Genomic DNA, 14,409 nt, shown 5'->3' on the forward strand with positions numbered 1-14,409 from the left:
CCGTGCCCGCCCCGCGCCGCGGGGAGGAGGAGGCGCCCCCACCCCAGCGCACAGGCGGGCCCAGGGCGAGCCCCGCGCCTCCACCCCGCTCTCCCCCGCGCCGGGCGCCGCGCATCGCCGCCCAGGCCGGGAGGGCGGGCTCGGCTCCCCGGAAGAGGGGAGAGGGAGGGCGGCCGCAGGGGCCGGAGAGGGGCGGGCCGGGCGGGGAGGGACGCGGAGGGGGCGGGCCGGGCTGAGCTCGCCCCTGCCGCCGCTCCAGAGCCGAGCAGCGGGCGGCGGGACCCGCGACCGAGCGCGGCGACGGCGAGCGCGACGCGGGCCCCGCACGATCCCCGGGCGCCCCGCCTCCAGAGCAATCCCTGCCGCCAGCCACCGCCCCCCGGCCGCCCCGGAACCCCAGAGACGCGCCGCGGCGAGCGGACCCGGGCCGCGAGGAGCGGGGTCCCCGCACCGGAGCGTAGACGCGGGCGGCGCGGCTCCATCGCGGGGCCTCGGGGGGGCGCAGACCTGCGGAGCCTGCGGCCGGCGGAAGGTGAGCCCCGGGGTGCCAGGCGGTGTTGGGGGGTGTGGGGGGCGGTGTGCCTGGGGACAGAGGCATCAAGGTTTGCGAAAGTGGAGGGGCCCTCCAGACTGGGCCTCTGCAGATCCTCGGGGGCCTCCTGGGGTAGTACTGAGTATCCTTCCCCAAGGCGACGGTGGGTTCGTGAGGGGTGCGAAACTGGCCACCCCGACCCCCGACCTCTGGCCGGCCATCATTGACACCCCCATTACCCTTGCTGCTGCGATCCCCCACTGTGTCTCCAGAGACACTGCTCTTCTCTGGCCTGCGGGGGGGGGGGGGTGTCCTGATACAGGGGTCCTTGCCAAGGCCGGACTCCCAGCGTTCTGAAAAGGATTGCCCACCCTTCTGACTCCAGTGGCATCTCCAATCCCCGCGGAGCTGGGAGGAGCAAGGAGGGTGATCCCACACCTGCCCCCAGCTCCCCCACCCCCGTTACCACCCATAAGCCTTAGAGTGGAGACAAGGCTTGGTTCATGCTCCCCAGCCATAACCCCCAAGTTGCAACCAAAGTCGGCTGCCTGCTGCTGCCCCAGCTCCACCCCCTCGCTTTACATCTGGGTGCTTGGCCCTACCTGCCCTACACCCCCATCCACCAATCTTGGCTGTCTGGCATCCTCTCTCCTCCCATCCCTGGGGGAGCTGGCTGGGGCCCAGCGTAGCCGATGTTGTAATGTCCCTGGCAGTGCCCATGGAGAGAAGCGGCTGGGCCTGTTCCCAATAAGTTAACCAGGGCCAGGCCCTCCACCCGCCAGGAGAACTTGACTCAGGTTCTAGAAGGGGAGATGCTGGCTGGGTGGGAAGGAGCTGTGACAATGTTGGCGGTGCAGGGAAACGTCCAGGTGATGGGCGTTGCAGGACTGAGACTTGTTGTCATTTGTTCCTGGTGCCTTTCAGAGGGGCCACTTGGTTTTCTTGGGGCAATGGACCTTTTTTCCTCGCAGGAAGATTAGGGTGGGGGGCTTCTGTGTAGCGACCTAGTGGCCGAGAGAGGAGGACTCCTTTGGAGTCTGTTGGTTCCTTTGGGGTGCAGAAAGGGGGCTGGCAGTGAGCCCTGTGTCCCCAGCGTGCCTGGGAGCACCAGGCAGCAGTGGTCTGAGCATGGGAAGGGCAGGAACATTCCTCCTCGGGGCCCGCTGCTCTCCCAGCTCATCACCATCGCCCGAGCTGGGGGGGCCCTGAGTCCTGTGTCCACACTGCACTGCCCGCTAGTGGGAAGGGGGATGGCGGGGTTTGGGGGTTGGGGCAGCCTCGGGTTTCCCTTTCTCTGCTTCCCTGTTCAGCTCCCTCTCCCAGCCCAGATGTTTCTGCAGCAGCAACCCCTGGGGCAGAGAGCAGTTGACAGGCTGGCTAGGGGAAGAGTAGGGGCAGACCCGGGGTGAGGAGAAGGGCTCATGGGCGTCAGTCACCCGTATGAGGAGCGCTCAGGGTCTGCTCTGGCGTGCATGCTCACACACACTCACACACACACACACACACACACACACACACACACACCCCTCCCAGCTCGCGTGCTGCTCCATACCCATCTCACCTCACGCACATTCCCTTACATACTCTCACACTTGCTCCCACGGGCACTGGTCCTGGCTCTTGGGGGCTTCTACAACCTTCCACTTACTCATCTCTCATGGACACGTACTGACTGTCCCAACACCCTCCCTCGTGCCCTTTCCCAAAGCCACGCATATCCCCGGTCAGTGCACCGCGAGCGCGGCTCATGCTAAGTGGCTGCCTGCCACTCCCAGATACTGCCTGCATCTTAAAAGCCTCCCCCAGCTCCACAGCCTGGCAGTGGGAGGCACATTCGTGTGCATCTGCGTGCTCTGGGGGACATTCCTGGCGGCTGGAGGCCTCAAGGGACACAGGACTCTCCTCTGCTAGGTAATCCACAAATTGGCTTCTCGAACCAGGGCAGCAGGGGCCAGAAGCACCGGAGGACGGCCACCCCCTCACTGTCTGCTCTGGATGCCGCTGTAAGGGCTGATGGGAGCCTTTTCGAGGCGGGCGGACAGAGCTCCAAGAGACGGAGACCATCTCCAAGGTGGAGATTAAAGGGTAGCAGCACTAAGCTGAGCAAGGATTATATTGGAATTTCCTGGGCGTTTAACAGCTGCAGAACAGGACGGAGGACAGGGCCCGTGGTTGCTGACCCCTCCCACGCTGACCCCGTGGCTGACAGGTGTGAGGGCCAGCTCAGCAGCCACACCACACGTTAACCATCGGCCCCTTTGCCCTTGGGACCTCCCTCGTCCGCTGGGCCCTGCAGGCTGCTTCGCCTCTCTGAATGTTCCTGCCCGGGCTCACTTTGCAGTGGTGCCCTCGTCATGTGTCCCCAGCCCCCCTGGTGCCCCTCGCCCCTTTAGAGCCAAAGTCCTTTGCTTGACGCCGAGTAAGAGAAGCATGATATCATCAGTGGGGCCATTTGAACTTCTTCAGAGAGAAGCTTAAAGAAAATCCAGGGATAAAAGTTACTCTGCTCATTCATTCCCAACTCCTACTGCCTCTTTATCTCCACTTTCTCCTTATAGATAAAAATTTCTAGATTGTTTTGAAACCTAGAGAGAAGAGGGAGGGGAGGGTAAAATGTAAACATACGCTATGCTAGTCTAGGTTTTAAAAATATTTTCCCCTTTTTTTTTGTTTAGATGATAATTATGAGATTTTGTTTTAATTGTAAAAATAAGATACGCTCGTTGTAACAAGAAAACCCATTCAAATATCTGTAAGACAAAATTAATAATCCCCTCTCTGCCAATCCTTCATTTCTCCCTCCTACAGTAACCAGTTTTAATGGCCAGTACATTTTTCTGCCATACCTTCCTCCAAGCTTATTTGGCTTGTATTACTTAATTTTTTTAAAAACTCATTTTGTGGATCGAGGTGCATAAACTATTTTAAACCATCTCTGTTCATAAAATTATCATATTTAACATTTCAATTTGAGGACAGTTAATTTTTTAAATTCCTACAGATTTACTCATTTAATTTATTTTTAAATCTTTCATTCTTATAGATAACAGAACTCAGAAGCTATGATGTATAAGCTAAGAGTCTACACATCTTTACTCTTTGCCAGTTTCTGGAAACAAAACACAATTTTGATGCCTACGGACTGTCATATTTTTATAAAGCAAAGAAATGTAGCAGACTTGTGGATGCAGTGTCTCTACTGTAGAAAAAAGATGTAAAGTGATACATGTAGAAAAGAAGCTGAGAAAAAAAACGTGAAGTCATAGAATGCAATTTTTGTCATCTGAAATTTTGTCAAATCAGTCTTATTTTCTGAGCTACCATTTTCCATCCACATTTCTGCTGCTTCTGGTGTGTTATATTTTTAAAACCATATACACATCTGAAGTTTGAATGTTTTCCTGATTGAAATAAGTCTTCGGCTATTCCTGGGCGAGAGGATTTCTGAACACTGACCAATGCCTTTCGCGGGCTGGAGAAGACAGAGGAATCCAAAGCAGGCCTGTCCCCCTGTGTGTTGCAGAAGGGATGCACTTGGCTGCTTCCAGGACGCGCTCCTAGACTAAGCTTAGACAGATGTCCTAGTCCTCAACCATTGAAGGCACCTTTGAAAATCAAGTTCTAACTCCTGCTTGTTCAGTATTCCAAGCATGTGGATGGAGCTACGTGTTCTTGTCACTTACGTTTCTGCCTTTGAAACTTGTTTCCAAAAAATCTGCAGGAGTAGGAATTAGCTGGCAGCAATTTCTTCCATATCTTAAAGCTTCGTCTTTTCTTGTTCTTATTCTTGTTGTAGAGGTACACCCGAGTTCTTTTTATATATATTAAAAAATAAAAGGCTCGAATTTATCTGTTTTGTTTGACAGGCAAGAATTGACCTCACTTCCTAGTCTCACTCAACCACGGTGTTTTTTGTTTTTTTTTTTCCCCTGAAGGAATTTGTTTATAACCGTCAGTCTCTGGATCTAAATCTAAAAGAGGTCCCTTCAAACAGCAAGGAACACTTCTGGGCCGTTGAAGAGCCTCAACCATTTTTTTAACTGAATATCTTGTTTCTTGGTAAAAAAAATTTTAACAGTTATGAAAGTGGCAATCTACACGCAATGTCTCCACTTAATTCTTTTCTTTCTGATGCCTCTTGAGGACAGAAGCTGAGTGGCTTTAACATGTTTCCTAATTGCTTTTGCTCTTTTCTGGATCCTCTGGAGAGAGGCCAGCTTCATGTTGTCATTAAGATGCATGCTGAAGCTATGCACACACGCCCTGCTGCAGCCACAAGCTGCTGTGTTGCTTGTATTGTGGGTCATCAAAGCAAATTCTCTGCCATTCCTCATCTTCTAGAATGTTCCATAGAGCACAGGGGATAGGATCTGCAGTACATATCTTCCCTCTTGGTTTGCTGTCTCTCAAGAAAAAAAAAAAAATTCATTGAGATGCATCCAAAGTGTTTATTATTCCTTCTCCATGATTATCTGTCTAGTTATAAGTTTAGGAAGATGCAGTGCTTACCGTCTCCTTTTTGTACAGATTCCAGAATCCATCCATCTTCTGACTGAAAGAGGCTATTTTAGAGCATATCTGCTGGGCAAGTGATAGAATAGCTTTCATTGTTTGAAGACATTTTTCTGGCATTTTCAGTTCTTGATAACAGCATTCCTAAAGACCCTATGGCTCTTGGCGTGTCAAGCATGTCTCCAACGTAAGCCACTGAGCGTTTGGGGGATGCATACAACACCTATGACTTCAGGATATGTATTCAACAGCCATTGGTGATGGGGCCATGCTTTGTTACTTCACGATCTCCCTGTTCTTCTTTGAAACATTTCATCTGCGAATGATTCTAGCAGCATTCGGGACAGTATTGGCAAAGAACCTCTGTTACTTAGGAATCGTTTGCCATGTAGAAATGAGTCCCTTTTTCTGGCCTTATGGAGATACCGTTGACGTATAACATTGTGTAAGTTTAAGGTGGACAACCTGGTGATTTGGAAATGCTTCTTGCTTGCCTCCATACACTATAAGTTAAACTCTGTCTCGCAAGTAGGGTTCTGGTGGCATGAAAGGTGCGTTTCAGTGGACAGCGGCCTGATGCCCATCATACATCAGCCCAGCAGCTGTAACATCAGTGCCTTTTCGTGATAACCACATGCGGGTGACACCGAACGCTTCATCTCGCAATAGAGCCTGTGTTACCAGGAAAAGTGAGATTAGCAGGAACCTAGTTATGATTTTCTGATTGATCAAAGTCAAATAGTGTCATAGTTTGGTTTCAGCTTCATCGAGAAATGTGCAGTTTTCAAGAGTGCTGCGGGTCACGTGGCGACAGCTCTCATGGTGGAAACAGATTCCAGGTCCCAACTGCTGTCTTTCCTCTCTCTCTTTCTCTCTCTCAGGTTCATGTCTTTGAACAACCTGCCTCTTATTTTCTTCTCAACAGAAATAAATGGAATGGACTGCTCTGGTCCATGCAGCTCACAGACTTTTGAGACTCAGTCACAGGGGGAGAGATGGGCCACCACTAATCTCTAGACCGATGAACAAAGGAAGGTCTGAGCCCGTTTGTCTTCACTGTGGCCCTGGAGGCAGCCGTGCCCCCACAGTCGTATGCCTGTGAGCCAGAGGGGGTGCTTGTATATGGATGGCCTTCTTAAATTAACCAGCGGGGACCATACTTGACACTCTTCTGCACGGACTACTTTCACTTGGGAAATCCTTTTCATAATCAGTGCATAAGCAGTAGCCCTCACTCTTTTTTAAGGTTGTGCCATAATTTATTAAATATCTTCCCGTTGACGGACAGTTGCTTTCCAGTCTTTTCCCTTACAAACAATTCTGCAGCAAATATCCTTGTTTGAACATCTCTGCCATCAGACCTAAGGATGCAGTACCTGAAGGACAAACTCTTAGAAGTGAAGCTGCTAGACAGACATCACCGACTGTCCCTCTAAGAAGATACACCAGTTTGAAACTCATAAGCCCCGTGAATATAGAGAGCCCAGCTCTCATACCTTCTTCAACCCAGTGCATTATTAATCTCATAGGACAAGATGGCACTGTTGTTTCCACATTCTGTCCTTTCATTGTGAGCAGACTAGAAGCATTTTTTCACATCCATCCATTTATTTTTCTGTAAGCCACAGAGGAAATGTGCCCCTTGTGGAGAGAGGACCGTTGCTGACAAAATGTAGGCATGCCAGACCCACATAGCTCTACCCTTTCTCTGTGCTGGCTCACTTATCGGATGGAATCTTTGCGCCTATGTTCTTCTCGCTCCTGTTCTCCCATCTTCCCTTGCGTCATACCCCACAGCTCTCTTCCGTGGTCCCTCTCACTACACTGCCTCTCTGTACTGTCCGGCGTGTCCAGGTCTGATGTGGGTCAGGAGGTGTTGGGGAGGGGGGATCGTGTGTCCCCAGGGAAGGAGTAGCTTCTACTCTGCTTGTTTTAATGAGAAGAATCTTCTGACTTCCAATACAGGGTGGCTCTAGGAGGAGGAGGGAGAGTAAGTGAAGAGAAAGAACTGAAATAGCTCCTTCCAGAAGAAAAGGGTAAGATTGGCCCAGAACTCGCCTAGGCTCTAAGAGGGAGGGGCTGTAAGAAGTGCTCAGAGATGCGGCAGCTGCAGGGAGGGAGGGAGTGACTAGCACGTGGCCCTCTAAGATGGTGGACTTGGCACAGGTCAGGAGAGCGTCTGCTCCCGACAGGCCCTTACCGTGTGGTTGGTGGTTTGCGAGCTATCTGTGTAGCAGTGTAGTTACCTGCCACCCGCTTCTTCTGGTCCTGTGTGTCTCCCTAGGAAGCAAGCTTGGCTGCACACCCCAGTCTTACGAAGCAGCAGCCCTGCCTGGGAGCAGGGTGGTGGCCAGGGCAATGGTGGGAGCCCCGAAGACGCCCCATGGCTGCTGAGGGGGCTGCCCGGTCAGGGAGCGGAGTGGCGGGCATGGTGTGCAGTCTCTGGGTCCTGGTGCTGGGGTCCTCAGTTCTGGCGCTGGAAGGTAAGAGGGAGGGGAGACTGGAGAATCCCTAGCTGCCAGCACGGGTGGGGAATGGGAAAGACTCAGAAAAGGCAGAAAAGAGGGAAGACATCAAGAAGGGGAAAGGAATGGGGAGGGTTCCAGGGAAAGGCTCCTGACACAGAGCTGTGCCCCTGCTGGTGAATTAAAAGGACCAGGGAGGGACAATTCCTGTTTTCCTCCTGGGGTGGGGCGAGGGTTAGCAGTCCTCGCTGGGGGCTTGGCTGCTGAGTGCCCCTTCTTATCTCCCGCCAGAGGTACTGCTGGACACCACTGGAGAGACATCTGAGATTGGCTGGCTCACCTACCCGCCAGGTGGGGTGAGTGTCACTCTTTCATTCCCCACCTGCTGCGCCTCCCCACCCGGCTCCTTGTGTGGGATTTGGGAAGGAAGCCCCGGTAGAGCCGAATGGAGTAAGACTCCTTTCCCCAGAGGAGCAGGACTTTGGGGTCTACTTACCCGGCTTTGCCAGCTAACAGGGTCTCCCCGCCCTCCCTGCAGTGGGATGAAGTGAGCGTTCTGGACGACCAGCGACGCCTGACTCGGACCTTCGAGGCATGCCACGTGGCAGGGGCCCCGCCAGGCACCGGGCAGGACAACTGGCTGCAGACACACTTTGTGGAGCGCCGAGGCGCGCAGAGGGCACACATCCGACTGCACTTCTCCGTGCGGGCGTGCGCCAGCCTGGGCGTGGCCGGGGGCACCTGCCGGGAGACCTTCACCCTTTACTACCGCCAGGCCGAGGAGCCCGATGGCCCCGACAGCGTTTCCGCCTGGCACCTCAAACGCTGGACCAAGGTGGACACCATTGCCGCGGACGAGAGCTTCCCCGCCTCCTCGGCGTGGGCGGTGGGCCCGCGCGGGGCCGGGCAGCAGCGTGCGGGGCTGCAGCTCAACGTCAAAGAGAGGAGCTTCGGCCCCCTCACCCAGCGTGGCTTCTACGTGGCCTTCCAGGACACGGGGGCCTGCCTGGCCCTCGTGGCGGTCAAGCTCTTCTCCTACACCTGCCCGTCCGTCCTCCGCGCCTTCGCCTCCTTCCCTGACACGCAGGCCAGTGGGGCCGGGGGCGCCTCCCTGGTGGCAGCCGTGGGCACCTGTGTGGCTCACGCAGAGCCAGAGGAGGATGGAAGCGGGGGCCAGGCAGGGGGTAGCCCCCCCAGGCTGCACTGCAATGGGGAGGGCAGGTGGATGGTAGCGGTTGGGGGCTGCCGCTGTCAGCCGGGGCACCAGCCAGCCCGTGGAGACAAGGCCTGCCAAGGTGAGGTTCTGCTCCTGTGCACTTGCCCAAGATCTCCCCATCTGGCCCCCAACCTCGGGACACCTCTCCTGAACACCCCAAACTTCATTTTGTCCCCAAAAGGTCCTGAATAAGCTATCTTAGGAAAGGACTCTTGTTTTCTCCAGATCTATTTTCTAAAGCACACAAATTTGGTGTCATATGCTCATCTCAAATTTCTAGAACCTTCTGGAGACTTCCACAGCCATTGCTGAGCATCCTAGGGCTGCAGGCCTGAGAAGCGAGAGATCAAAAGGAGTTAAACTCCTGGGTTATTTTGGGATGTGTCCTCTGTCCCTATTTGCCGCCTAGTTAGGAAAGGATCATCACTGTGCCAGGTGACCAGGACGCGGGTAGGAGCAGGCAGTGGAGACCAGCTAAGGGGAATCCTTCTGCTGCAGGGTGGAGGCTGCAGAAGCCATCTGCACAGGGAAGTCATACAATCAAGCCAGACGCCTCTCTCTGGTGCTTGGCTTGCCCGTAGCCCCCACTGCACCTCACTTTTTCCATCAGCAGAAATGCAGTTCTACCCCAGTAATCTCTGCCTGAGGGAAGGAAAGAGGGAAGAAGGGAAGAGAGGGGGTAGGTCTCAGGATGATAGGAGAAAGAGCCCTGGGGAATGGAAGGCTGGGGGCATGTCTGTGTGCTGGCGTGGTGGGGCTCAGGAGGCGGTGGATGGAGCGAGCCTAATGTCTCTGCCCCATTCTGTCCCCCTAGGCTGCCCTGAGGGGTCCTACAAGGCCTTGGCTGGGAACGCGCCCTGCTTACCATGCCCTGCCCGCAGCCATGCCCCCGATCCTGCAGCCCCTGTTTGCCCCTGCCGTGAGGGCTTCTACAGGGCCAGTTCAGACCCCCCAGAGGCCCCCTGCACCGGTGAGTCCCCCACCAGCCCCAGGGGTGGAAATGGGACTGGGGGGCAGGCAGAGAAGGGGAGGCTGAGGGCAACACAGTGGGGCTGGTTCACATTTGCAGTGACTTTTCTCCTGTTCATTTTCTCCCTCCACTCTCCTGCTTCTCGCCCTGACCCCATCCACACCGGCCCACCTCCTGCCTCTCCTCCCACCTGCCTCCGCTGCTTTCTGGTCCCCACCCCATGCTCTCCGTCTCCTCCCCTCTGGGCCACCCCCCTCCCCTGCCTCCTTCCTTCCTCCATCATCCCCACCCCTCCTCCTTCACCTCGACTCCCACCACTCCTCCCTTTCCTGGCCCTTCTCGCTGCCCCCACCGGCTTCTCCAGGCCCTCCATCGGCTCCCCGGGAGCTTTGGTTCGAGGTGCAAGGCTCAGTGCTCATGCTGCACTGGCGCCTGCCTCAGGAGCTGGGGGGACGAGGGGACCTGCTCTTCAATGTCGTGTGCAAGGAATGTGGAGGCCACCAGGAGCCCGGCACGGGCACCGGGGGCGCTTGTCGCCGCTGCAGGGATGAGGTGCACTTCGACCCCCGCCAGAGGGGCCTGACCGAGAGCCGAGTGTTAGTGGGGGGGCTCCGGGCACATGTGCCCTACATCTTGGAGGTGCAGGCTGTGAATGGCGTGTCGGAGCTCAGCCCCGACCCTCCCCAGGCTGCCGCCATCAACGTCAGCACCAGCCACGCAGGTGAGCCTTCCGCTCTGCCTGATGCCTGACCTTGCCTCCTTCGAAGCCCCTCCCCCACTCCTGCTGCCGGGCCCCTGGAAGCCCCCTCACTGACCGCCCCCCCCCCAGTTCCCTCTGCAGTCCCTGCGCTGCACCAGGTGAGCCGGGCCTCCAACAGCATCACGGTGTCCTGGCCACAGCCGGACCAGACCAACGGGAACATCCTGGACTATCAGCTCCGCTACTACGACCAGGTGGGGAGGTGGGGGGTGCCCAGCAGGGCTGCTGGGAGCGCGCGGTGCCCCACAGTGGGGCTAGAGATGGGGGAGGTGGGCCAGGAAGCCTGAGGGTGATGGGGCAGGGCTCAGGAGCTGGCGCTGGGCAGCAGGGAGTGAATGGCTGTCACCCCCAGGCAGAAGATGAGTCCCACTCCTTCACCCTGACCAGCGAGACCAACACGGCCACCGTGACACAGCTGAGCCCTGGCCACATCTATGGCTTCCAAGTGCGGGCGCGGACTGCCGCAGGCCACGGCCCCTATGGCGGCAAGGTCTATTTCCAGACGCTGCCTCAAGGTGAGAGGAAGCCTGGATGAGGAGGGGAAGCACCGGGGGGTAGGGAGGAGAGGCCCAGGGCCCACCCCCCAGGCCTTGAACCCTGGCCCAGCACCCTCCAGACTAGAGGCCGTGTGGGACAGGAGGCTGTGAGGAGAGTCTCCTGGCTGACCAGCTGGCCTTTGGGTCTGTGGGTGGGCATGAGGGGGCGCATGGGGGGGGTGGAGGTGCGCGCGCTTGTGACGCCTTGCCCACGTGTGATCCTGGCTGGCTGCCTCCTCAGGTGAGTTGTCCACCCAGCTCCCGGAGAGACTCTCCTTGGTGATCGGGTCCATCCTGGGGGCCTTGGCCTTCCTCCTGCTGGCGGCCATTACCGTGCTGGCTGTTGTCTTCCAGAGGTGAGGCCCCTCCCAGCCGTGTCCCCACCCCACCCACCCCGCCGCACCACCCCACGTCCTGGCAGCCCCAAAGCCCACTGCAGAAACCATGTCCAGGGCCCACCTCCCACCACCGGGCCCCTTCCCCTGGGCCCATGCGAGGCAGGCAGGAGGCATCCAGCAGCCCTCACTTCACAGATCCGTGGCTAGAGAGTGGCCTGCATGGGGGCCGAAGGGGAGGGATGGGAGTGTCATTGCAGGACTCTGGTTTGTCCCCAGGAAGCGGCGTGGGACAGGCTACACAGAGCAGCTGCAGCAGTCCAGCAGTCCAGGTGTGGGGGTGGGGGGGCTGGGGGGGCTGGGGGGGCTGGGGGCTGCACAGCAGGAAGCCTAGGTTCCCCGAGGTCCAGGGGAATCCCTCGGCCCTGCCGGTGTAAGTAAGAGGGCATGCTTGGGGTGTGGGGGCGGCCTGGCCCCGTACCACACCCTCATCACGCACCCCATTTGCCTACAGGGCTTGGGGTGAAGTATTACATCGACCCTTCCACATATGAGGACCCCTGCCAGGCCATCCGAGAATTTACCAGGGAGGTGGATCCTGCATATATCAAGATCGAGGAGGTCATTGGGGCAGGTGTGCAGGGGCAGAGGAAGGGGACCGGAGGGACTGGAGCCCCCGTGAGCCTTCCCCGGCAGGAGCCCCTCTACGCAGGGCACGACACCGCAAGCCCAAGGTCCTTCCTCAATACCCTCCCTCCTACACCTGTTCTCCCAGGCTCCTTTGGAGAAGTACGCAGGGGCCGCCTGCAGCCCCGGGGACGGCGGGAGCAGGCCGTGGCCATCCAGGCCCTGTGGGCTGGAGGTGCTGAGAGCCTACAGATGACCTTTCTGGGCCAGGCTGCAGTGCTGGGCCAGTTCCAGCACCCCAACATCCTGCGGCTGGAGGGCGTGGTCACCAAGAGCCGGCCCCTCATGGTGCTGACGGAGCTCATGGAGCTGGGCCCCCTGGACAGCTTCCTCAGGGTCAGTGCTGGCCTGGGGGCGGACGGGGGGGCCTTGGGTCCAGGGGCGTCTGCAGTTCTCAACTGTCCCGGAGACAGGAGACAGAGCCCTGCATCTGTGCTGCCCCACCTCCGCTGGTCTTCAGCCTTCCTTCCCAGGCCATTCTCTGACTGCCTAAGCCGCTCTCCCTCTCCTGCTGATGGCCACGGCGCAGTGTGCGCAGGCTCCCCGCCCGGCTGCTGGCGGCTGACCTCTGCCCCCCGCCCCCCAGCAGCAGCGGGAGGGCCAGTTCAGCAGCCTGCAGCTGGTGGCCATGCAGCGGGGAGTAGCGGCCGCCATGCAGCACCTGTCCAGCTTCGCCTTCGTGCACCGCGCGCTCTCCGCCCACAGCGTGCTGGTGAATAGCCACCTGGTGTGCAAAGTGGCTCGTCTTGGCCACAGTCCTCAGGTGAGAGCACATCTCGGGGGCTCAGCCTTTTCCAGAGCGTGCCGGCGGATGAGCCGGGCTCCGGGGAGCGTACCACCGGGGGGTGTGTCGTGGTGTCTGAGGGAACGGAGCCCGCGTGGGCTCCCTCCGGGAGCGCACCCTGGGCGGACGTCGGAGCACATAGGAGTTGCTCAATAAACGTGACCACTGCTGTAATTACTGCTATCGTTCCTTGTAACCCCACACCTCAGGGCCCAAGTTGCATGCTTCGCTGGGCAGCCCCAGAGGTCATTGCCCACGGAAAACACACCACCTCCAGTGACGTGTGGAGCTTTGGGATAGTGATGTGGGAAGTGATGAGTTATGGAGAGCGGCCCTACTGGGACATGAGTGACCAGGAGGTGAGCTCTTGACCTAGACATTGCTGATACCCCACCCCCATCCTTCCAACCCACCAGCCTCACAAGCTCCTACATTCTTAGCTTCTCTTCTCTAATCCACTGAGATTTTTAGTGGTCTTGGCTTCCGTATTTTTAAGTTCCTTCCCCACTCCAACTGCATGCTCCACCTGATCCCAGCCCACCCGCTGACCTGACAGACAGAATATGCCTTTCCACCAGCAATAGCTTCCCATCACCATGTTCTTCTACTAACCCCCAGGTACTAAATGCAATAGAGCAGGAGTTCCGGCTTCCCCCACCTCCAGGCTGTCCTCCTGGACTACATCTGCTTATGCTAGACACTTGGCAGAAGGACCGTACCCAGCGGCCTCATTTTGACCAGCTGGTGGCTGCGTTTGACAAGATGATCCGAAAGCCAGACACTCTGCAGGCTGACGGGGGCCCCGGGGACAGGTCTGGAGATTGGGGCTGGAGCCCGGGACAAGCAGGGAGGGTAGATGCAAACCGGAAAGCAAACTGAGGAGAGGGGGCTAAGACGAAGGGGAAATGTTGACCCCCCCCTTCCCCCACTTAGACCCTCCCAGGCCCTTCTGAACCCTGTGGCTCTGGACTTTCCTTCTCTGGACTCACCCCAGGCCTGGCTTTCGGCCATCGGACTGGAGTGCTACCAAGACAACTTCTCCAAGTTTGGTCTCTGCACCTTCAGTGATGTGGTTCAGCTCAGCCTGGAGTAAGCGGGGAGAGGCGGGTGGGGGTTCCGCTGGGCTCCAGGCTCGGGGTCCTGCCGGGGATCTTAGAGAAGCTGGTGCAGACTTGACGCACTCCTTCCCCACCACCAGAGACCTGCCCGCCCTGGGCATCACACTGGCTGGCCACCAGAAGAAGCTGTTGCACCACATCCAGCTTCTGCAGCGGCACCTGAGGGAGCTGGGCTCACTGGAGGTCTGAGGCCTGGGCGGGCAGCTGTGAGTGGACGATGCCTATGTCCCAGCCCCGGACACAGGTCCAAGGAGTGACCGTGCAACACTAGAGCCCGTCTCCGTCTTGGCCTCGGCGAGAGGCGCTCGCCACACTACACCCAACCCTCTGGACACTTCACTCCCTAGTCCTCCGCCCTCCTCCGCCCTCCTCCGCCCTCCCCCGCATTAAAGGGAAAGAAGAAACTTTGCAAGTTGGAGGTGTGGTGAGACCTCAGTCTGCAAGGAAGGGCTGGGAAGGCCTTGGAGGAGGAGCTCAGGGCCATTGCCCGCAGG

At 57.6% G+C, this 14,409-nt stretch overlaps 1 protein-coding gene across 10 annotated transcripts; it reads left to right on the top strand.

The window, feature by feature from the left end:
• Positions 1-240: 240 nt before the first annotated feature.
• On the top strand, positions 241-14,327 carry EPHB6 (EPH receptor B6). Of its 10 annotated transcripts, XM_078059662.1 has the most exons (18): positions 248-532; positions 7,010-7,080; positions 7,329-7,527; positions 7,801-7,865; positions 8,048-8,804; positions 9,540-9,695; positions 10,060-10,416; positions 10,525-10,649; positions 10,808-10,970; positions 11,233-11,347; positions 11,606-11,658; positions 11,841-11,960; positions 12,102-12,349; positions 12,603-12,776; positions 13,007-13,156; positions 13,416-13,609; positions 13,731-13,886; positions 13,996-14,327. In XM_078059662.1, the coding sequence occupies exons 3-18, from the start codon at positions 7,428-7,430 to the stop codon at positions 14,102-14,104; spliced, it is 3,042 nt and encodes a 1,013-aa protein (XP_077915788.1). In that variant the 5' UTR covers positions 248-532; positions 7,010-7,080; positions 7,329-7,427; the 3' UTR covers positions 14,105-14,327. The 10 variants fall into 10 exon arrangements, with proteins under 10 accessions (XP_077915787.1, XP_077915783.1, XP_035951479.2 ...); XM_078059657.1 differs by lacking the exons at positions 13,007-13,156; positions 13,416-13,609; positions 13,731-13,886; positions 13,996-14,327 and adding an exon at positions 5,926-6,716 and having other exon boundaries at positions 242-532; positions 12,600-12,971; XM_036095586.2 differs by lacking the exons at positions 13,007-13,156; positions 13,416-13,609; positions 13,731-13,886; positions 13,996-14,327 and adding an exon at positions 5,970-6,716 and having other exon boundaries at positions 242-532; positions 12,600-12,971.
• Positions 14,328-14,409: the final 82 nt, after the last annotated feature.

This window comes from Halichoerus grypus, chromosome 12, assembly GCF_964656455.1.
Source record: "Halichoerus grypus chromosome 12, mHalGry1.hap1.1, whole genome shotgun sequence".
NCBI classification, from domain to species: Eukaryota; Metazoa; Chordata; class Mammalia; order Carnivora; family Phocidae; genus Halichoerus; species Halichoerus grypus.

Coding starts and splice junctions, on each gene's coding strand:
- EPHB6 (XM_078059662.1), top strand. CDS start 7,428: ATGGCTGCTGAGGGGGCTGCCCGGTCAGGGAGCGGAGTGGCGGGCATG. Junction 11,348..11,605: donor CTGGCTGTTGTCTTCCAGAG/GTGAGGCCCCTC, acceptor GTTTGTCCCCAG/GAAGCGGCGTGGGACAGGCT. Junction 11,961..12,101: donor CGAGGAGGTCATTGGGGCAG/GTGTGCAGGGGC, acceptor CTGTTCTCCCAG/GCTCCTTTGGAGAAGTACGC.